The 24,332-nt window shown below is 44.8% G+C and overlaps 1 protein-coding gene across 1 annotated transcript in view; it reads right to left on the bottom strand.

Moving 5' to 3' along the window:
• LOC137440954 (amyloid beta precursor protein binding family B member 2-like) overlaps positions 1-24,332 on the bottom strand; it is a 227,163-nt gene that overhangs the window by 82,547 nt on the left and 120,284 nt on the right. Inside the window, exon 5 of the mRNA XM_068137760.1 lies at positions 1,362-1,567. Coding sequence (XP_067993861.1) covers positions 1,362-1,567 — 206 coding nt within the window. The remainder of the gene's footprint in view (positions 1-1,361; positions 1,568-24,332) is intronic.

Below are 24,332 nucleotides of genomic sequence, written 5' to 3' on the forward strand. Positions count from 1 at the left end.
TGAATACTGAATACAATTGCTGGTTTTCCTCCATGAACCCTCTCAGAAATCACTTCCAGCATGTTTGGTGCACTGCACATTCCAAGGGGGCTTGACTGATGCAAACCATGACTAAAATGCTGTGGTCAAGCTTGCAAACTTTATGAGCAGCATTTTTGACCATGTGGGAGCAACCTTTCTAAGAGAGTGAACAAGAATGTGCATGTTTAAGCCTTAGAGAGGATAAAAGTTGCTAACACAGATCTGAACGTCCTTAACTCCTCTTAACTTTGATGGAAGTGATTTTGTATCAACAAAATCAAGAAGAGCAGAAATGTCATACCTGAATACATCTGCAAAAAGCTAAGCAAAACTTAAGGGCTGTCTGCTCCAAACCTCACAGCTCATACAAAGACTTCCCTTGATTTCATAAAGCTGTGAACATTCCTCTGAAAAGCTAGCAGGAAAAATAATTCATTTCCAAATGATGTGATCTGATAGTTAGTACTTCATGCCACAGAAATCTTCCCAGCACACTAAACCAAAGTGACTGCATTTTTTTTGAGGGATACTCCTTGATATGTTGTTTTTCTACTTATATGACACCGATGAGGCCCAAGAATTGTGCCTGAAAGGGTTATTTTAAAAGGCAGTATATTGCTCTTTTAGGACATGTGGAGGAGAGAATGCATTGCTTTCTGTTTTCAATTAAATACTGACTGCAACACAGTGATCCACTTGTGCAAGTATTTCATACTGGCAGGATGTTAAGATACTTACACTTGAGAATACTACTTCATGTTTATCCAATAGAAACTACCCTGTGAAGGAACCAGTGTCTCAAATGACAACTCCTATGTCCTTGTGTGATACTCCAACCAAGTAAACCAAGAAGAAAGAAGATGTAAAAGAAGAGTCCAGCCAACAGACTGCTATAATGTCCAAAAATTTGATGTATGCATATAATGCAGCAGTGCTTCAGTGCATGCTGCAGAGCTGAAGCAGTTTCACATTCTTCAGGCCCTGGCTGTCTAATTCATCTGAGAGGGCAGATTCTACCCTACACTACAAAGTTTAGAGTGTTCCATGAATCATAGAATGGCTTAGGTTAGAAGGGGCCTTAGTGATCATCTACTCCAACCTCTCCACCATAGGCAGGAACACCTCTCAACTAGACTCAGCTGCTCAAGGCCTCATCCAATCTGGCCTTGCCATTAGAAAATGCACACAGGTACTCACGATGTGTTCTCAACAAACAGCTACACTTTGGGATATTATCAGGCCCCATATCCTAAAGCTCAGTTTAGCTAACAGTTAAACCTGCAAGTTCAAAAAGTCATTCCAATTTTCTTTAGAGCCCTCGAGAAGACACAGTATGTTACCTCAGTTTCTGGAGTAGGAGATGGAGTAATGGAACCAAGCGATCCTTTCCGTGAGCCCTGGAGATCTGTTGGGATGGACACAGGACGCTGCCATTGAGTTGTTCCTGTTGGTATGTGCCAGTAATAGATTCCAGCAATGTCATTGATTTTTTTCCAGCCAGGTGGTAGATCTGGGTCTGTCTGAAATGAATGGTCACTCCATATATCTGCTGAGAACAGAGGAGGATGGGAGAAAGGAAAATGAATTGGAGTTAGTAAAACAGGAATGGGTCTGGCCCTGGTGCAGGTGATGCACAGCTGGTACTGCTGCCCTGCAGCTCCTGTGCAAATGAGCATCAGAAACACACACTCAATTACTGAGGTTCCAAGTAAGGTGACAAAGCCTGGTTTGACTTGGCATATAAGGAGAAACAAAAAATACACCACCTTCTGAAGAGCTGCTCTAATATGGCAGCTATCTCATCCCATCAGATAAACAAGCTCTTCTAATAAAGTTGAGCTTCAAGTACATTAAATCATATAAAGAAAGAGTTGGAGTCATGGTGCACTCCATCTTCTTTATCACAGCACCTTCTTTTCTCAGTGCATGGCAGCAGAGGATATATTTCTGCTAATCAAAGTCATCTTACCAAAACCAAAATGCCTTCCCACACCAAACAACTAACCCACACTGGGTTTACTCAAAGCATCTAAAAGATTGACTGCTCAAACTCATGAGAACAAAAGAACTGAGCAATCATTTTGCACACATCTGGTTGTCACAAACAAACACACTGTTTTCAGTTGGGTTTATAATGGGTAGGAAAACCAGATAATCTAAACCTCATCCACAGTGCCAAGACAGTGAAGAAACACTGGCTCTACTGACACAGCCTTAAGAAGGCGCTAGCAACTCATATTGTAATCCAGAGACATCCCCAGATTTAGCTGGGATTATCAGAGACATCTCCAGTGGAGAGCACACTGTGCTTTAGAAAACCAGGAGCATCACCTATGTGCAAACCAGCTGCACCCCAGAAGGGGCAGGTACCTTCTACTGGAAACATGCTTTGCAGAGGCTGGGAAAGGAACCAGAGCTCTTCTGAACTTCCCAGCTGAACTGCTTTCTTCCCAGCTGAACTGCTTTAGTCATGTCTTTATGATATGTGTTACTAACCAGCTGCTATAGTCTACTCCAAGGACCATCAAGCTGCAGGATGAAACATATTCTAGCCTGATGTTTCCACCAGCACTCAAGATGACATGATGAAGGCTGACAGCAGCTCAGCAAACCAAGCTAGCAAGGGAAAAAAAGGCAGAATAAAGGAAGCATCGGAAGCTGTGGCTCATCTAGTTCAGGAACTTGTTTCCAGCCTTCAAAGACAGCCCTCAAAACACCTTGAGTGGACAACAGATCAACAGATGGTGTTATCTGTGGACAACAATGGACAACCTGTTGTCATATTCCTACCCTTCATCTCTTTTTTGAACTGAAAGCTTGTAGTAGTCTATCCTCAAGCCTTTTACTAGGTGTTTTATCATGATTGCTTATTTCTGAATAGAATAGAATAGAATAGAATAGAATAGAATAGAATAGAATAGAATAGAATAGAATAGAATAGACCAGACCAGGTTGGAAAAGACCTTTGTGATCATCGAGTCCAACCTATCATCCAACACCATCTAAATCAGTTAAACCATGGCACCAAGCACCCTATCAAATCTCCTTCTAAACACCTCCAATGATGGTGACTCCACCACCTCCCTGGGCAGCACATTCCAATGACCAATCTCTCTTCCTATGAAGACCTTCTTCCTAACATCCAGCCTAAACCTCCCCTGGTGCAGCTTGAGACTGTGTCCTCACAGAGAGAGTGATTGCCCATTGGAATGGGCTGCCTGGGGAGGTGGTGGAGTCGCCATCACTGGAGATGTTCAGGAGGAGACTTGACAGGGTGCTTGGTTGCATCGGTTTGTTGGTTGGGTGGTGTTGGATGATAGATTTGATGCGATGATCCTGAATGTCTCTTCCAACCTGGCCTATTCTATTCTATTCTATTCTATTCTATTCTATTCTATTCTATTCTATTCTATTCTATTCTATTCTATTCTATTCTTCTGGTGCTGGTTGCCTGGGAGAAGAGACCAAGCCCCACCTGGCTACAGCCTCCCTTCAGGTAGTTGTAGAGAGCAAGGAGGTCTGCCCTGAGCCTCCTATTCTCCAAAGGACAGCAGACAAAGCTCATGACAGAAGGAAAACTGAGGCTTAAGCCAACAGCATTATTGCAACATTTATTTAGAAGAACAGATATTATCCTGTATGTGAGTGAATACTTGAAAGGAAATCTCATAAAACAGCTGGGAGCACTCTAGGATAAGAAAATATCACCTAGGTGAGTAATATTAATTTGCTTGGAAAACTATTCAATTAAGAAGAATAAATACACCAAAATATGTCTGCATGTGTTTAGAGATTAAATAGCAATTAAAGTTCAGTTGGTTGTGGTTTTGTGTGTGTTTTTTTTCTCCAATTAATATAGCTCAGGGCTTTCAAAGAGCTGCATTTTCCACACTACTACTACGATTTGTGTCTGTGCTCAACGTGCATGCTGCTGGTGTCTGGGTACTACCCTTCGACTGCCCTGTCTCTTCACCCAGGTGTCATGCAGACTCACACAGCACTGCAGACCTTTGAAAGCTCTCTCTTCTTCTGGAGGATGAGCAGGATGGCTCAGCTGCCTATATACACACTCTTGAGATGAAGCCCAAAGCTGGCTGTCATCACAGGAGACTGGGCAGTCAGCTTGGTGCTGGTCCTTCACCTCATTTTGTACCCCTGCCCAAAGACAGGGTGCACAAGAGCCACCACTAGTGAGGAGGGCCAGGTCTTCAGAACAAGAGGACACAGTCTCAAGCTGTGCCAGGGGAAGTTTAGGCTGGAGGTGAGGAGAAAGTTATTCACAGAGAGAGTTGTTAGCCATTGGAATGTGCTGCCCAGGGAGGTGGTGGAGTCACCATCCCTGGAGGTGTTCAAGAGGGGATTGGATGTGGCACTTGGTGCCATGGCTTAGTCATGAGGTCTGTGGTGACAGGTTGGACTTGATGATCTTTGAGGTCTCTTCCAACCTTGGTGATTCTGTGATTCATCCCAGACCTGCCCACACTGGCATGGCTATGCTGGTAAGTCCTCATCAGCAAGCTGCTACCTGGAAATCTGCCTAGGTGTGAGCTGTCACCACTTGACTTCTGAAACGCAGTGCTGCCAGCTTAAAGGTCAACACAGTTAGAATTTCACAGCTGGACTTCTTTAGGCAGATTCTTGTGAAAGGACAGGTTGCAAAGAGAGGGCAGATGTTTTTCAGCTGGAGTTTTGTCTCACTAAAGACAGATGATGAAAGCCTTCTCCATACCAAGGAAAGATCCCCACACTGACTTCTCACGGGGATGTTTAGGGAATAAGCAGAGGCCCATTCTGACAACACACCCATGGCACTAGAAGAGATGTGGTAGAGGATTCTGAGGATTAAAATGGAGTTTTACATAAAAACATAAAAGATTGTTCTTCAGGCAAGAAATTAACTCCATCTGAGGAAAACTGGAAACACAGGGATTGGACTTCACAGGGTTTTCTTGCATCCATGCTCATCCTGCAGGAGGACCTGACCAGTCCTTATCAAACCCCTCTGCTCCTTGCATAGAGTTGGTGCCACAGTCCCTTCTTACAGGGCCCAACATGACAGGGGACAGGGCTGCTCCCCAAAAACCTTCGGCATTGATCTCTGCTGAACTCAGAATAATCTGCTTGCAGCATCCCACCACGCAGCCTTGGCTCCATCTCTTCACAGACTCAGCAGCAGTGATCATAGGAAGGATTTTAAAAGAATGGGAAAATGATGGAAAAAATGAAATCATCAGATGTGGAGCCCAAGGGGAGGGCAGTGCCTATAAAGCCTTACCATTCCCTTTAAAGACTGAACAGAGAGCTTATGTTAAGCCATTTCTCTTTAAAAAGTAAAACACAGAGAAAGAACTAACACACAAAAAACCAGTAAGGCTTCAAAAAAAAGCACCAAAGCAGGATTATGATATTTTTAAGGTATAAATAGTTGCTTCCACTTTTAATAAACCTACAAAGGAGTAAAACAATCTCAAGAGATTCCCACTTGCTGAAATTGTCTGGCCAGGCTTCAGTCAGAAATAAATGCTGGTGTCTGAATTTTTGCCTGGATAGCTGACAGAGAGACTGTAGTAGAAAGAAAAATAAATCATATGCAGCCTTCTTCCCAGGATGGTTATAACTGAGGAGGGCAGTTAAAACTTCAAAGATAACAGAAAAAATAAGTCTGCTGCAGAAAACTGGAACCATTCATTTGCTCTTTTGAAACAAGAGAGATGCTTAACGAATCTACGATTTCATGCACCTCCACAAACCCAGAAACACAGCCCCTTTGAACTGGCAATTCTGGCTAGGAGAGCTTGGGGAATACATTTTGCATTCCGAGGAAGATAGGCTAGAGCCCATATAGTGTAATCTATTGCTGTTTGCAATTCCCTTTTCTAAATGGCAGTCTCTGCCAATTATCTGATACAGAGCACTGGTAAATTCCATGCTGTAGTTACAGTTCAGATAACTTTGGAATAATAATTAGAAATTTTAGGACATAATAGGATGGGATAGGATAGGATAGGATAGGATAGGATAGGATAGGATAGGATAGGATAGGATAGGATAGGATAGGATAGGATAGGATAGGATAGGATAGGATAGGATAGGATAGGATAGGATAGGATAGGATAGGATAGGACAGGACAGAATAGAACAGAACAGAACAGAACAGAATAGAATAGAATAGACAATGTTGGAAAAGACCTTAAAGATCATCAAGTCCAACCTATCACCCAACATCATCTAATCAACTAAACCATGGCACCAAGCACCCCATCCTGTCTCTTGCTAAACGCCTCCAGTGATGGTGACTCCACCACCTCCCTGGGCAGCACATTCCAGTGGCCAATCACTCTTTATGTGAGGAACTTCTTCCTAGCATCCAGCCTAAGCCTCCCCTGGCACAGCTTGAGACTGTGTCCTCTTGTTCTGCTGCTGGTTGCCTGGGAGAAGAGACCAACTCCCATTTGGCTACAACCTCCCTTCAGGTGGTTGCAGACAGCAATAAGGTCTCCCCTGAGCCTCCTCTTCTCCAGGCTAAGCAACCCCAGCTCCCTCAGCCTCTCCTCACAGGGCTGTGCTCCAAACCCTCCCCCCAGCTTTGTTGCCTTCTCTGGACATTTGTTTGGTTTTTTTTTAAATTTATTACAAGGTAAAATTAGTTTACTCTGAGGTTGATCAAAGAAGCAGAGAGTTGGGGGGCTTCAGCCTTGAGAAGGCTCTGAGGAGACCTTAAAGAGGCCTTCCAGTACCTGAAGGGGGCCTCTAAAAGAGCTGGAAAGGAACTTTGTTACAAAGGCCTGTAGTGATAGGGCAAAGGGCAGTGGATTTAAGCTTGAGGAAGGCAGATTTAGACTGAAGATTAGGAAGAAATTCTTCACAGCAGGGGTGGTGAGACACTGGAACAGGTTGTGGATTCCACCTCTGTGGAGGCGTTCAAGGCTTGGCTGGATGAGGCCTTGAGCAGCCTGGGCTAGTGGGAGGTGTCCCTGTCCATGGTAGGGTGGTTGGAACTTGATGATCTTTAAGGTCTCTTCAAACCCAAACCATTCTAGAGTTCTAGAGCACAGTGGCAGAATCACCTCTCTTCAGCTGCTGACCACACATCTTGTGATGCAGCCCAGGATGTGATTTGCCTTCTAGGCTGCACGTGTGCAGTTCAATTCAGGCTGATTTGCTGTCGTAACAAAGGCAGGATGGAAGAATATTGGCAAGAGGCTCGATTTCCTATCCAGACCAAATTCTGTTACCAAGCAAACTGGGTTTTTACCAGCATCTTTGGCAAAATCATAGTATCATAGTATCAGTCAGGGTTGGAAGGGACCACAAGGAACAGCTAGTTCCAACCCCCCTGCCATGGGCAGGGACACCCCACACTAGAGCAGGCTGGCCAGAGCCTCATCCAGCCTGGGCTTAAACACCTCCAGGGATGGGGCCTCAACCACCTCCCTGCACAACCCATTCCAGGGCTTCACCACTCTCATGGGGAAGAACCTCCTCCTCACATCCAGCCTGAATCTCCCCACCTCCAGCTTCATTCCATTCCCCCTAGTCCTATCACTACCTGAGATCCTGACAAGTCCCTCCCCAGCCTTCTTGTAGGCCCCCTTCAGATATTGGAAGGCCACAATGAGGTCACCTGGGAGCCTTCTCTTCTGCAGACTGAACAGCCCCAACTCCTTCAGTCTGTCCTCATAGGAGAGGTGCTCCAGCCCTCTGAAAATCTGTAAAGCCAAACCAAATACTGCACCCAAAATTGTCATAAGTTGGTTTATCACCAGTCTGGTACTAAATCTGTCTGCATGACATTGTGCTTGTACTAAATTAATCAGGTTCTCTTTTTGATAAAGACTAGAAATATATTGCATCATTTCAGTAGCATTCCTGACTGGAAGGAACATAATCTGGCTCCTTCCCCTTCTGAAGGGAAGGCAGTGGAAAATGAATAGTGTATGTATGCATGTATGCAATGTGTACTTACACATCACTTAGGACTAGAATGAAAAGACCACATTATGTGATAGCATGCAAAGCTGCTAATCAATGACACTCCAAGGAAAAATGCACCAGCAATGAAACTGTAGAGCAGCATAAACCATCATTTAGAATAGACTGTAATAAACAAACTTTCTGCTTTGAGTTAGCTAAACTAACAAAAAGTTGATCAAATCAGGCACCAGGTGTTCTCTCTATTTAAAGAGACCTTGGTGGTGATGGTAAGCAAGATGCTGGGAGTGGAAACCAAAGAGTTGGCATCTCCTTGCTTACATCTGCATGCATGAGGGATTCTATTCTATTCTAAATGTGGCTCACTAAAGGCCAAGCAAACCAACTAGCTGAACAAAAGAGCCCTAAGAAAGACAAGAGGTCTAATGCAATACATTTGGTATTGAACTGGGAGGAGTACTTGGACAAACAGAGATGGATTTTGGTTGCACACTTCTTCAGGTGAAAATAAACCCCAGCAACCAGCATAGCTAGGGCATGAAACTGTGGCCATGAACAGTACTCTGGAATAAGAGGAACCACAGTCCCAAAGTACTCAAGGCTGGCAGCACATATAACTTTAAACCAGAGATTGCAGAAGTGCTGTACAGAGCTGTCAGACTCCTGGCAATTCCATACCTGATGCACTGTAACAGCACCTGTCACAAGACACTTAGCTCTGTTATTTCATGAGTTAAAAAGCACTTTCTTGGAAAATTGAGAGAGAGCAGCAAGGCAGAATCATAGCAAGATAGAAAATCTACTCAGAGGAACCTGAAAGGTATAACTGGATCATTAAAGGGACATATGAGATACATGTTTTGCTTTTTAAGGGATTAATTTCTACGTATGGGGCTCATTTCTCTGACTTGGAAGCAGCAGCAGGTGCAAGTGCAGTCTCCAGCTGATGCAAATCCAGCTCTGCAGGAGTCAGAGCAAGTGCCTGACTTCCAGTCAGATTTCCCAGCTGAGAAAGGCTCCTTTACTGCATGAAGGCAGAATGACCAAGTGAGACCTCTTCCCTGCAAGGCTCAACAATACTTGGAAGCACTTGATTTGCATTATCTAAACAGTTTAAGAAATAAAGTACTCATACTGTACAGAGATCAAGAAGAGAAATCTCACTTGGTTTGTACTCCTGTCTTAGTGGTCTCAATTCTTTGGACTGTTTAACAGTTTTTCTTCTGTAAAGATTCTCAGAAGAAAAGGAACTCATGCAAACACAGGATATGACCCAGACTCTGATTATCTGATTATGACACCAAGCTGGGGGCAGGTGTTGATCTGTTAGAAGGTAGGAGAGCTCTGCAGAGGGACCTTGACAGGCTGGACAGATGGACAGAGTCCAAGGGCATGGGATTCAACCCATCGAAGCACTGGGTTCTGCACACTGGCCACAACAACCCCATGCAGAGCTACAGGCTGGGGTCAGAGTGGCTGGAGAGCAGCCAGGCAGAAAGGGTACTGGTTGATAGTAGGCTGAACATGTGCCCAGGTGGCCAAGAAGACCAATGGCATCCTGGCCTGGATTAGGAACAGTGTGGCTAGCAGGAGCAGGGAGGTCATTCTGCCCCTGTACTCAGCACTGGTTAGGCCACACACTGGTGGAGTCACCATCACTGGAGGTGTTTAGGAAGAGACTGCATGAGGCACTTGGTGCCATGATTTCAGTGATTTATCCTGTCCAAACAGGAATGCTTAGTTTTCCAAATCTAGACGAACAATCTGGCCAATAACACACCCATAAACCCACTTCCAAACCTCTGGCCCTGCCACTGCTCACATTCCAGCCGTGGGTGCACAATGTAAATGAAGAAATTCAAGCTGAAAAGCACCTTCTTTATACCTAAGAGATCTGCACCAACGTTTCCTGTGTCAAAAATGGCAAAGCATGGGATGGTGACAAGATCCAACAACAAGCTGTTCTAGCATTTGGACAGCAATGGGAAACCACTGGCTTCAAATTTGGTAGCTTTCCTTCACTGCTGGGATAAAGGAAGGTACTCTCCTTCTGGGTACCCAAGGGGAAGCACAAGGAAGGAACTGGGAAGACAGGAGGCTGTATTTTTTTTATTAAAAAGGAAAAACACAGGGAAAAGCCTTTTTTTTTCCTGTCCTGAACTTCCAAAACCTTGACATAAAAATAATTTCCTTCTGCCTTCTGAGCCTAAATAAAAGTCAAACCAAATGAAAAGAAAGCCACAGAAATTCAGTCTTCTCTTGAGAAGATGCCAATGACTTCAGCGGATCCAGGATTTGATCCTAAAGGGAGCATATTCCTCCCCCACTCCATATGCATACTGAAGACCAAGGCAGGCACTGGAAGGGAGGAGAAGACACTGCTGTATTATTAAGTGAAGGCAAACAAAATTCAAGGAGAACCCTCCATTAAACATCACAATAAAAAGATCAGAGGTCTTAGTAGTTTTGTCTGATTTATTTCCTGAGGTGGGCTTAACATGGAAGTTTAAATTGCTGGGGTTGAAGGACAAAACCAACCAACCAAACAGATCCAAAGAGAGATTTTTCTCCTCCCTTTGCATACACTACAGCAAAATCAACAGCATCACCTGCTCTCACAACTCACAGCGATGGTCAGCAGGCAGCCTTGCCTGAGCATCACTGCAAGGAGCATGAAGGCTACCTCAGAAGCAAACGCAGCAAAAATGCAAGCCACTAGGACAAGTAATTACAAATCAGACAAGCCTGTCTAATTTGGGGAGCATTACTCAATAAGCAGTGATAAACAGCCAGGAGCTGGTCATTTGGCACTGTCTTTATCACAGCATGCAACTGGTTGTCATGACAACCCTGTCATCCTCCTTGCAGAACTGCTGAAGCAACCACACGCGTCTGGGGAGAGGAAGATTCTCAAAGAGGTTACAGGGGAATATGCTGAAGTGTGGGATTGAGAGGCACAGACACAACCTGTGCCAAGATGAATTGCCATCTTGATCAACTGTAACATCCAAATCAGAAAAGACTGACTTCTTAAAGCTCCCAAGGAAGCTTGGATGTACTTATTGTTTTCCCACGTGATGTGATCTCTGTCCTGCTGTATAAATCATGAGTTACTACAGGCATACAGGGCGTTCAAGCACAGTTGACTAATCTTAAGGGAGAGAGAGGAAGGCAGAATTGTCAACATTAAGGACAAAACCCACACCACTAATCCCACTTGTTTTGATGTGCTGACTTCTCCCTTTCAACCAGCAAACTCCAAGCTGTTGACAAAGGACCAAAGTACCAGCACAAAACCCAAGGAAAACCAAGGGCAAGTGACTTCAGGACAGAAGTTGAGAAGGATTACTGATGATAGCCCTGGATGAGTGCTCAGGAATGGTACTACCTGTCCAGCTTACATGGGAGAATTTCAGGGCTCTGTGAGCTGTCTGCTCGGGGGCAACACAGCCCGAGGTTCAGAGGCAAAATGGTGAGAAATCTGCAGTTTCAGTTACAGGAGCTGACACCAACAGCAGTAGGACGAAATACTGCAGGAAGATTGTGAGAAAAGCTCTGTGTGTTCTTTCCTGGAAGATGGGCTAAAAATAGGTAAGAACAAGAGGCTTGTTCACCAGCCATGAAATAAGCAGAGTCTGGTAAAGGAAGGAAGACCTGGACTGCTGCCTCAAAGCGTCTGCTGTGGCAGAAGTTGTGAACCAGGAATAAGCCAGGCTCTGGGAAGACCCATCACACCAGGTGAAGCAGTGGCAGCAACATGAAATGGTAGGCACAGAAGAAGAACCACCTCAGTTGTAGGGAAAGCCCATTCCACACCTCTTGCCCACACTCTACTATGTGATCAGATATCCATCTCTTGATGAGAGGCCTGATGAACATTGGGATTGTTGGGCGACTAAGAGGCTGTACTGGGTCTGGTTGGGATGAAGTTACATTTTCTTCATAGCAGCCTGTAAGGTGTTGTGCTTTAGATTTGTGACCAAAACAAGTGCTGAGGACACACCAGTGGTTCACCTATAGCTGAGCAGTGCTTGCACAGAGCCAAGACCTCTCCTTCTCACTCTGCCCTCACTCCACTACCTCAGAAGATTTCTACCAGCTAATTCACAGAAGTCAGAAGAATTTACTACAGTGCTAGCAAATGAGTTACTCCTGCTTGTAAAGTCTTTGCATGGGACCAGTATTAGTAGGTTTCTTGCCTTTTTCTTTTAATGCTTGTTTTCATTTCTTTCCACTAGATGGCAAAAGCTTTTCCTTTAAAATAGTAATAGTCTAACATGCAGCAGAGTGTGCCTCTAACTTGGCCTAAATCCACTGTGACCGTGCACCGGGGGATTACACCTCAAAGGACCTCCTCACCATGGAGGACTAGGAGCAACAAATAACTCGTTCAGAGCAGTATCTTTCTCCTCATTAGCAGTGGAAATGGGCTTGAGAGTTAGCTGCCAGGGCTGAAGCAGCCCAACAGCAATCTGCATCTGCTTTTCTGACTTCTTCCCTTGCCTTTTGCCACAGACAGCAGGATCGCAGCACGTGATCTTGCGTTCTGGATTTGTACCCTATTTAGCTACTTTTTTAGTGGTTTACAAGGTTTTAGAAGGAGAAGTCTGCTCTGGTCTAAAGAAGGAAAATGAACTGGCCATCTCAGGCCAGGCACTGGTGCAGTCACCCAGAATAACCTGCACAGGTACTGTGACACCAGCAGGCACCCGGCACAGTATGCCCAGCAAAAGCAACATGCACCTGTGTGGGGTCCAGGATTCCTCACCCCCACAAAATGTATCTGTCCCAGCAACAGCAGCCAACCACCTGGCAGAAAAGCAGGGAAAATCACCAGCTCTGATTTTATGTATTTCTCTGCTAAAATAAAGAGCCTGATCCTCCTGTCCCCTCAAAACAAATGGATATGTTAGGGTCAAAACATCCACAAAAGAGACCATCAACAACTTCATTTCAGTTGCCAGTTGTTCATCCTGAAGAACAGAAGATGCCTCCTCCTTGGGGGTATTCAAGGCCTTGAGCAGCCAAATCTAGGTTAGAGGTGTCCCTGTGCATGGTAGGGAGGTTGGAGTAGATGATCTCTAAGGTCCCTTCCAACCTAAGCCATTCTATGACAAGATTGCAGGGGTACCTTATAGCTACAGCTGCCTGCCAATAGCTGAAGGGATCCTACAGGAAGGCTGGAGGGGATTTTTCATAAGGGTGCCTAACAATAGAACAAGAGGGAATGCTTTTAAGCTGAGGGACAGTAGGTTTAGACTGGATCTTAGGAAGAAGTTCTTCAGTACAAGGGTGGTGAGATTCCAAATGGGTCACCCTCGGAAGTGATGAATGCTCCCTCCATAGAGGTGTTCAAGGCAAGGCTGGATGAGGCCTTGAGCAACCAAGTCTAGTTGAGAAGCATCCCTGCCCATGGCAGGGAGGCTGGAGCAGATGATCGTTGAGGTTCCTTCCAACCCAAGCCATTCTGTGATTTCAGGTAAGGAACAAATACAATGTGGAATAATCACACAAACCAGAGAGATTCAGTCAATAAACACTGACACAAAAAGCAGTTCAACACAGATATCCTGCTGACTTCAAGACACGAGACGCCTGAAGATTGGGCAGAGGCACTGTGCCAATGTCCAGCACACGTGCAGTGTACATCTACAATGTACAGCAGGGTCACCTCAACAACCTCAAACCTCCACATAGGAACTGTTGCACCACAACACTTTATTTCCAAGTAAAATTCTGCTTTACAAGCATCATTTGAGAGTTTAGCTGGGACTGACTGTAGACACAAGTGGGTCCTACCTTCCTTAGACCTTCTGCTAGTAGATGGTGCTATTTAACTTGACACATGCCACAAAAGACATGGACAGCTCTTCTTCCCTTAACTACAATGCACTTGCCTTCAAATTCTGGTCCTAAAGAATGGTGACAGGCTTGGACTCTGCACTTTTTATCAGATTGTAAGAGCCTCAGGAGTTTAAATTTGGTGATGTTAGTCAATGTCTCTTGGACGGGAGCACACTGCGATGGGTTACGAACTGGTTGGAGGGCCGAACCCAGAGAGTGGTGGTGAATGGAGCCACAGCCAGCTGGTGACCAGTCAGTAGTGGAGTCCCCCAGGGATCAGTGCTGGGCCCTGGGCTCTTTAATGTCTTTATTGATGATCTGGATGAGGGCATTGAGTCCATCATCAGTAAATTTGCTGATGACACCAAGCTGGGGACAGGAGTTGATCTGCTAGAGGGTAGAGAGGCTTTGCAGAGAGACCTCGACAGGCTGGACAGATGGGCAGAGTCCAATGGCATGAGATTGAACACATCCAAGTGCCGGGTTCTGCACATTGGCCACAACAACCCCATGCAGAGCTACAGGCTGGGGTCAGAGTGGCTGCAGAGCAGCCAGGCAGAGAGGGACCTGGGGGTACTGGTGAACATGAGCCTGCAGTGTGCCCAGGCAGCCAAGAGGGCCAATGGCATCCTGGCCTGCATCAGGAACAGTGTGGCCAGCAGGAGCAGGGAGGTCATTCTGCCCCCGTACACTGCACTGACTGGGCCACACCTCGAGTCCTGTGTCCAGTTCTGGGCCCCTCAGTTTAGGAAGGAGGTTGAGTTGCTGGAGCGTGTCCAGAGAAGGGCAACAAAGTTGGTGAGGGGCTTGGAGACCGAGGGAGCTGGGGCTGCTTAGCCTGGAGAAGAGAAGACTCTGGGGTGACCTTATTGCTCTCTACAACTACCTGAAGGGAGGTTGTAGACAGACAGAGGTCGTCTCTTCTCCCAGGCAGCCAGTACCAGAACAAGAGGACACAGTCTCAGGCTGCGCCAGGGGAGGTACAGGCTGAAGGTCAGGAGGAAGTTTTACACAGAGAGAGTGATTGCCCATTGGAATGGGCTGCCCGGGGAGGTGTTCAGGAGGAGACTTGACAGGGTGCTTGGTTGCATGGTTTAGTTGTTTGGGTGGTGTTGGATGATAGGTTGGACACAATGATCTGGAAGGTCTCTTCCAACCTGGTTTATTCTATTCTATTCTAATCTGAATGACTGAAGTAGTAAACCAGAGCATGGAAGGACACTTGACTAGTAGTTGCTATTTTCTTCTCCCTTTAGAACAGGAACTGCAGGAAAAAAATTGCACAAAGAGCCAGGCACTAGGCAAAGGAGAATTTTCCTCATCTAAGATAGGATGAAGCTTACAGACTTCAGGAGAGCACAGTATAGAGAAAAGAAGAATTAGACTTCTCTGGAGAACATACTGCATAATTATATTGGTGGGCTGCAATTTTACAGCAATGCTCATTAGTGGGTTTTGTGCATGTGAGTGGCTAATTAAAAGGCAATGAAGTTGGCCATTGGCACAGAGATACAATTCAAAGGGGGGTGGCTTGACTAAAGCTGCTTCTCTTTGACAGCTTCATTTCCAGCGCTGCGCCAATGCATTAGGAAAACCTTTTTCTGAATTTAATGATTCACTGAAAACAGAACATAAAATTGAATTACAATGGAGTTACCCTGTGAAATTAAATGTTGTGCTTCAAGGAAAAGCAAAACCTGCAAGAGCAGCCATTTCCCATCTCCGATGCAAGCTCTGCTCATCCCTCAGTCCGCCGCACTGCAGAGCTGCTGGACCACCATGAAAATGACTTTATCTTCACCTCAACTTTGTGAGGCAGAAGAGTGCCAGCCTTGTTTTAAACAAAGGTGGGCAGAGGTAGGAGGAGAGGTCTGGAATCGTGCCCAGCGTCTGCATGCTCCCTGTGATCTGTGCAGGCTCCGTGCACCCGAACACCAACCACAAGATCAAGGCACACAGAGAGCATCCATCACAGCATCACAGTATCACAGTATAACTAAGGATGGAAGAGACCTTGAGGATCATCAAGTCCAACCTATCAACACAGACCTCATGACTAGACCATGGCACCAAGTGCCACGTCCAATCTCCAGGGACGGTGACTCCACCACCTCCCTGGGCAGCACATTCCAATGACAAATGACTCGCTCGGTGAGGAACTTTCTCCTCACCTCGAGTCTAAACCTCCCCTGGCTCAGCTTGAGACTGTGTCCCCTTGTTCTGGTGCTGGTTGCCTGGGAGAAGAGACCAACCCCTTCCTGGCTACAACCACCTTTCAGGTAGTTGTAGAGGGCAATGAGGTCACCCCTGAGCCTCCTCTTCTCCCGGCTAAACAATCCCAATCATTCTCCAGTGTGTCCCCTTCGGTCCCACGCAAAGGGCTACTCTTCCTGATGGGGCAGAAAAGCAATCTCTGCTCCATTCTACCCAATTTAGTCAGTTTAGAACTATCAGTAAAAAGCCAGAAGGTTACCTTTAACTTTCTATATAATGAATCAGTTTGCCACTTTATTGCAAATGTGCACTAGAGACCAAACTGAATGCTCCTTCTTTTCCCAGCTAGATATAAGGTGAAGAGTTAATGTTTCCCCACATCCAAATTCATTTTATGTTGATGCAGCACTGAAGGGAAGAAAGAAGTCACTATGGTGAAAATCCACTCTTCTCATTAGGGGCCCATAAGCACAAAATATTGCACAAGCAGAGGAGGCATTGGCCCTCAGCACCTACAGCTGGCCTGTGAGGAAAGATGAGGGTGAAGCTCAGGCACATTAGGCTGTGTTGAGATCCTGCAAGACGCGAGCTCAGCTCCACCTCCCAGCCTTCAAGCTTTGAGACTTTAAAAATCCCCCAACAAACAAACATAAGAAACCAAAAATGAAGAACAACAAAAAACCACAAACCACAAACACCACCACCACCAAAAACTGACAGAAAACAAAACAAAACCCAAAACCAAAACAACCAACACCACAATCTTGAACCTCTTCAAAAGCAATCTTGCCTCAGCTGAACTGAGTGTTCTCCTGCACAATGCATAGAGCCATGCATGAAACACAATGTACAGAATCTACAACAGGAGAGGTATCACAGAATCAACAAGGTTGGAAAAGACCTCAAAGATCATCAAGTCCAACCTGCCACCCAACACCTCATGACTACTAAACCACGGCACCAAGTGCCACATCCAATCCCCTCTTGAACACCTCCAGGGATGGTGACTCCACCACCTGCCTGGGCAGCACATTCCAATGGCTAACAACTCCCTCTGTGAAGAACTTTCTCCTCACCTCACAGGAGAGGTGCTCCAGCCCCCTGATCATCTTCAAAAGCATCCATCTAGTATTAGAAATTATTGTAACTTGCATTCTCATATCTGCTTCATGGCACCCCAGCACTGAAATGTTTATTTCTCCATGGAGGTGGATTTCTACACATAGTTAATGATAGAATCAAGAAATCCAGGGTTAAGGTGATAGAAATGGTCTCTCTGACCACTAACAAGACAACTCTACAACTACCTGAAAGGACAATATAGAGAGGTTGGTGCTGGTTTCTTCTCACAGGTAATTAGTGACAGAACAAGAGGGAATGGCCTCAAGCTGCACCAGGGTAGGTTTAAGCTAGACATCAGGAAATTTTCTTTTTCCACTGAAAGAGTGGTCAAGCCCAGGGAGGTGGTTGAACAACCCCATGCAGTGCTACAGGCTGGGGTCAGAGTGGCTGGAGAGCAGCCAGGCAGAGAGGGACCTGGGGGTACTGGTTGACAGTAGGCTGAACATGAGCCTGCAGTGTGCCCAGGCAGCCAAGAGGGCCAAAGGCATCTTGGCCTGTATCAGGAACAGTGTGGCCAGCAGGAGCAGGGAGGTCACTCTGCCCCTGTACACTGCACTGGTTAGGCCACACCTTGAGTCCTGTGTCCAGTTCTGGGCCCCTCAGTTTAGGAAAGACGTTGAGTTGCTGGAAGGTGTCCAGAGAAGGGCAACAAAGCTGAAGGGTGAGGGGTTTGGAACACAAGCCCTATGAAGAGAGGCTGAGGGAGGGGAAGCTCAGGGGAGACCTTATTGCTGTCTACAACTACCTGAAGGGAGCTTGTAGCCAGGTGGGGGCTGGTCTCTTCTCCCAGGCAACCAGCACCAGAACAAGAGGACACAGTCTCAAGCTGTGCCAGAAGAGGTTTAGGCTGGATGTTAGGAAGAAATTCTTCATAGAGAGAATGATTGTCCATTGGAATGTGCTGCCCAGGGAGGTGATGGAGTCACCATCATTGGAGGTGTTTAGGAGGAGACTTGATGGGGTGCTTGGTTGCATGGTTTAGTTGATTAGGTGGTGTTGGATGGTAGGTTGGACACGATGATCTTGAAGGTCTCTTGCAACCTGGCTTACTCTATTTCTATTTCACCATCTCTGGAGGTGTTTAAAGGTCATTTAAATGTGGTGCTTAGCAAGATGGTTTAGTGGTGAACTTGGCTGAGTAGGGTTAATGGTTGGACTTGATGATACCAAGGGTCTTTTCCAACCAGTTCTGTCATTCTAAGAGTTAGAAGCACATTGAGAAAAATAACTGTGTCACTGATCATCCTGGTAAAGCTAACTTAGCAAACAGCAGCCAGAAGCAAACCTAACATACAACAATTGGGAGTTCTGCATCAGAGAAGCATTTGGGAGGGCTTAATCCTTACAGTTCTGCAGAACCACAACAGGATTTCACTGGCAATTAGTACCACCTTCAATTCCAAGGATGTTAGCAAAATAGCCACTTGTGTTGAATACTTGAGGACAAACTCTCCTTAAATTTGCATATATCCAGAATCCAACCACTTCCAAAGTTCCCTTTAGTGTGAAACCTGAGCTAGAGTCTGCCTGAAAACACCTGCCTGGTAAGAAAGCAAAGATGCCACTGCAGAGTAAAACACAACGATCTCCAGTTTCTGCTGTACCACAAGCCATCGAGATCTGTTAGCACTATGGAAAAGAGATGGCTGATTGTCACCTCAAGTTGTCACAAACAGTAGACCAAGTGATGGACAGGCAACAGCATGGCCCATTCTTGGTGAAGATGCTGCAATCTGTGGACATGCCAAAGGGCTGCAGGCATGGAAACTAGAATTACACAGGGTGAGAGGATTTCCATTTCCAGATTTGCATTTACCTTTGCTGCTGTGCAAAAACCCAAGGCTGCAGATGGGTCCTAGAGAGTTGGTTTCAAGAGTGTTTTTTTACTAATGCACAGCCTTCACTTCTCAGTTTCCTTCACCACAGAGATGCTCATCTCCTGGCTTTTATTAATTTCTTAAAGTTCTTTTACTGCTCTTCTGCTAATCTGCTACAATTAATTACCTTTGGCCACTTTGGAAGGACCAAGGTCACCGAGTTCTTTGGAAGTAAATCCGTGGTGCTCACTGAAAGTTGCAAAAGTTATCTGCTGGGAACTGAGATCAAGACAAAAGTCCTTATGTGTACAGCTCCAATAGAGAGTGGAACTAGTGAGTTCACTTCCACATGTCCCTTTATAAAACCAGATGTAGCAGAACTAAAAAAAGACCAAGACAGATAAAATTGCTTCTGCAGGCAGCTGAGTGCAGCAGGATGTTTGAGTTTGGAAAACAAATGACTGGGAGGAGGGAAGGAGGTCACAGAAATCTCTAAAACCATGAATGGTGGGAAGAAGTCAAGGGTGGAAAGGAAATGATCATTCACTGTTATTTACTGCTTTCTGTAAGAGAAAAGCAGTGGGCACCTAATGAAATTATTGGAGAGCAATTTTATAACAAAGGGAAGTGTTCTTTCATATGACACATAATTAAATTATGGAGCTCATGGTCACAGGATATTGTGGATGCCAGAAATACAAATGAGACCAAAGATGATTAAACAAATTCATGTTAGAAAAGTCTACTAAGAGCAATCAAAGAAAATAACATGAATGGCATATTGAGTCTCAAAGCCTTAAAACCACCAAAGGCTGAAAGGTAACAGGATAAGGAGGACCACTTCATGCTAGCCCCATTTTGGGGTTTCTCTTCTTCCTCCAGTCACTTTCTGCTATTGACCAGTGTCAGAGGCAACCCATAAAGACCTGCATGGTCTGCTGGCTGGATATGGCCATTCTTCCAAGCTGCTGTACTACCTGGTGATGTACAAAACAGAACTGTAACCTCTCTAGCTCTTGTAAAAGTGAGCTCTAGCCTGCAGTTAGCTTCTTCATTTGCACTGGAAATAGTGGAACTAACAACATTATTGAAAGACTTTGATAGAAGTAACTACAACAGATTAGATCAGAAAGCCACATCTGATATGAGGACACTCAAACTGATATATATAAGGCAGATATATATATGGAGAGAGACAGATATAGATACATAGACAGCCATAGATATATGCCCAGAAGGAATATAAGTGCAAAGGTACAGAGTTTTCTACCCCAATACACCCAATAACCTCATATGACAACAGGAGTTAGGGGACTGAATATTATCCTTACATGTTTGGAACCTTTAAATTGATATCAATATGTGTCTAAAATTAAGATGTTATTACTTTTACTCTAAATTGTACAGAGCCACCTAATACCTACACATTTCTTTATAGGCAAATACATCTGTCTGGCTCAAATATCTTTAGGACTAAAGAAAGGGAAATGTATTCAAACCACCACAAAGTGCAGTAACTAAAAGCAGATCTCATGGAGTGATTACTGCAGAGCTGACTGCTCTTGAGAGGTAATTAACACCACTTAAACTATAGGCTTTTACACATGTCAATTATTACAGTTCAAAAGAGCTCTTCTGTCAGTAAATGTTTACAGTCTTGCTTCCCTTACATTATTTGCATCCCAGAAAAACACAGCCATAGAAAGGAGAGATGGCAGCAACACACTGGATGCCAGACTGCTAGCTAGAAATTCAGTTTCTGCACTGGTAAGGAATTCTCAGTGAATCCTGCCACCTTCTGAAAACAGAATTAGCCCAGATAAAGGACTGTGGCCAGCACAACAGACAAGCCTGATAAAACATCTGTAGAGTGACAAACCAAATGAAAACTAACAAAGTTAAAATAACCTGATCTGGTGGCCTTTATGCTGACCCTTTTGCAGTAGCATTACCAGAAGGAGAAAACAAAGAGTTTGCTCTCTCTTCTGAACTTTTGACTACCACCTTACCCAGCATACCATAACAAATCACATCCCACTGCCTAATGAGGTAGTAGATTTGTTCATCATTGTAGAATTCCAGCTGCAAGGCTCATCCCTTCCAAAAAGCTTAGTTTCAGACCCCTGGAGAAATGAAATGCCACTCTGGTGAGCTAACACTTGTTTGCAGCATTTTGGGCAGGATTTTTCACTGCTTTGTATTGTATCACATGCTATCTGGTACTTTTTAACTTAGTCTGAACCAACTTCATAAGATATAAGATGATTTTCCTGACCCAGCCAAATTCATGGATTTAAGGCAGGCAAAATGAACAACAACAACAAAAATGTCCAAGACACTACTCAACATTCTGTGACAGATCCCAATCAAATACTGGCTGTAAACCATCTCAAGTTTCTAGCCACTAAAACCTCCCTCAGTACATCAGAAGTGGCTTTACCTTGAACTTTAGGAAACAACTAGAGGTACTGCTCTTAAGTTATTTAGGCAGACTTTTTCTCCTCCCTTTGACTGCAAGGAGAATAAAGCAGCCCCAAGGGAGGAACTTGTTGTGTGAAGGAGAAACTGAAACTCCTGTTCATGAAGTATTTTAAACCTGCATAAAAAAATCTTCAAGCTCTATGGGTCACAAGTGTAAAACATCACTTGTCAGTTCACTACTGAAACGATGAGCATTTACAGTAACTTTACAGTATGAACTGCACACTATGCACTCCACAACTTGCCAGATACAGGCTGATCTTCCACTGCACAGAATTAATTCTTAACAGGTAACTGCATCCAGAGCTAAGTGGCATTGGTAAGCAGAGCTATACAAAAGCAAACCAGAAAAGAAGTGTTACTTACAGTTACTAGATGCTCCTGGATAGTTCAGCACGTACTGATCTGCTACCAGCATCGTTTAACTTTGCCACATGCATGTCCCAACAGCTTCATATTCTCCTTCTGTGGAGCATCTCCAACTCGAAGATGGCAAAAAGCATGGCTATGTTTAACCAGGCACTTACTTAATTAGTCTAACAAGGAACAGTGCTTCAACTGCTGGTAGGAGTAACAGAGGAAACACCACTTTGACCATGTAAGTGCCTGCCTTTTCTAATCAGCCAGGAAAGCCATACGAGAAGTATGGCTACACAGGAATTACAGCAGCATGTGCAGACAGTGCATTCTCTACTGAATTGATTCCAGCTTGCAAGACATTGATGTATTTTCTGACTGACTCTGCTCAGGAGACAAGCTTTTAAAACAGTACTTCCAGCCCACAAGCCACAATCACATCAAGATTTAATCAGCTCAACTTTGGACCAGAACTGCCCCTCGCTCTGCAAATCAGCCCCTGGAAATGTAGTTATCTTGTTGTTTCTTGTTCTCCTTAGCTGCCTATATAAACACAAAAAGGAAAGGCTTATGAAAATCAATGGCAAAGCTCCACTCTTTGAAAGCAAAATTCTTCTTCAGGCTGCAAACCTCCGACTCCCTGAAGGTGCATTGCAGCAATGGTAGGAATTGATTTAGTGAAAGGCTTCTATTAGCGAGAGCGCTGCTCTCATCCCAGAGTCCCTCCCCTTGCTATAATCAATAATTAAAGCAAAGCCAAGAATCCTGTCAGCCAAAATGACCAGGGTAACCTGACTGTCTCTTTCTTGGGGAGTAGAAGTGAAATTAAATTAAATTCTGCATGGAAAGGCATTTCCAATTTAAAAATTAATTTGGCCGGCCTGCCTTGTGCCATTTGGCTCTCATTTTATGAAGGGGAGGAGGGATGGGCTCCTTTCTTCCTCTCTGAAAACTTCTCAGGGTCAGGAAAGAGCCAAAAATCCACTTCTAAAAAGCAAAAGAAGCCAAGAGCTTAGCTTGTATTTAGAGTCTTTTATCAGTTACAGGCAAAAGAGATGCTCCACAGTTACAACTCTTACTGGAGTACCATGACAGCGCTCCTCTCCTCTCAGCGCACTGGGTGAATGACTGAAGTGAGTCACATTTAAACTCAATTCAAAAGCAAGTAAAACTAGATTCTGAGGAAAAATAATGGAGCTGATATTGAATTATGTCCCTGCTTAGGAGAAAAATAGTTTAATTAAGAAACAGTTTCATGACTAGTCCTGAGAAGTACTACCACAAGGTTTTTGCCTGAGAATTGTATTAGGTGACAAATCAATCCAGCGTGTGTCAAATGATGCACGTATAAAACGACCAGCCTAACAACTAGTGCTTAAAAAACAACCCCTGTAACACAACATCATATAGAAATGGCTAAAAATGCCCAAGAGACATTATAAGCAGGCATCAACATCAAATCTTTTAGATTTGGGGCTGTCTTCTCCCTCTCCCCCCGAGGATTTCTCATCACTAAGCTCTCACGGATAAATCTGCTGCACGAACCGAAGGACACGCACTGCTGGCTCCAGAAATCCAGACCTCAGACACTACAAGAAACCCACTTAATGTCATTATCTTGAGCTCTGTGGCATCTTGATGTTGGACATTTACAACCTTATGCTGAATACCCGGGGGCTCCATACATCTCACAATGAAGCAATTGAGTCGTAATGGCAAATGTTTGTGCTTTCTCGGGATTGCTTAAGAAAGGCTTCGTGTCCCTTGAGGCAGGGAGCATACATCCACTCTCAAGTGAGGACGGGAGTTCAGAGCAAGGTCTCTGCAGCATGCCAAGAGCCATCATACAAGATCTCTTCTGGGCCACAGAGATGGCTCAGTACTGTCTGGAGTATACCCACCTTTTCTTGATGCAGCAGCAAAGAACCCAAGGCTGCCTGCAGCACCATCTCAGTGGTACATGCTATAGGTTTCTGTCTAATACCACAGCTTACAGTACTGGAGCTGTGACTCAAGGGACCCAATTCAACCAATCCCATGCCATTAATTGAATCACAGAATCACTCTGGTTGGAAAAGACCCCTGGGATCATCAGGTTCGACCACTGACCCTACTCTACAAAGTTCACCCCTAAAGCAGATCCCCCAAGCACCACATCAAAACAACCTTTAAACACATCCAGGGATGGTGACTCAACCACCTCCCTGGGCAGCCTGTTCCAGTGAGCTGAATTAGTTTTAAATCAGCTAAAGCTGACTTGTGTGAGAATTAAGGACATGAGAAACCAGTGCACTGAGTGACTGGGGTCTAAGAGAGCCACTAACCCGGGGAGATGAAAAGAAATACCTACAGGTGCAAACATAGCAGGGCAAGAACTCAAGGGAATGGAGGTCTGTCCCTCACTGCACAGATGTCTTCTTCTCACAGGGCATTAATCTAATCCTGCTCTGGGATCTGGTTTTCTCTTTGCAGTAATTCAATATTAAATGATTTTCACCCACAGCTCTCCTGGTTTTGCCAGCTTTAAGTTTTCAGAACTTCTGT

This window comes from Melanerpes formicivorus, unplaced genomic scaffold (genome assembly GCF_026170545.1).
Source record: "Melanerpes formicivorus ecotype bairdi unplaced genomic scaffold, bMelFor1.0.p_v2 SCAF_4, whole genome shotgun sequence".
In the NCBI taxonomy this organism is placed as follows: domain Eukaryota; kingdom Metazoa; phylum Chordata; class Aves; order Piciformes; family Picidae; genus Melanerpes; species Melanerpes formicivorus.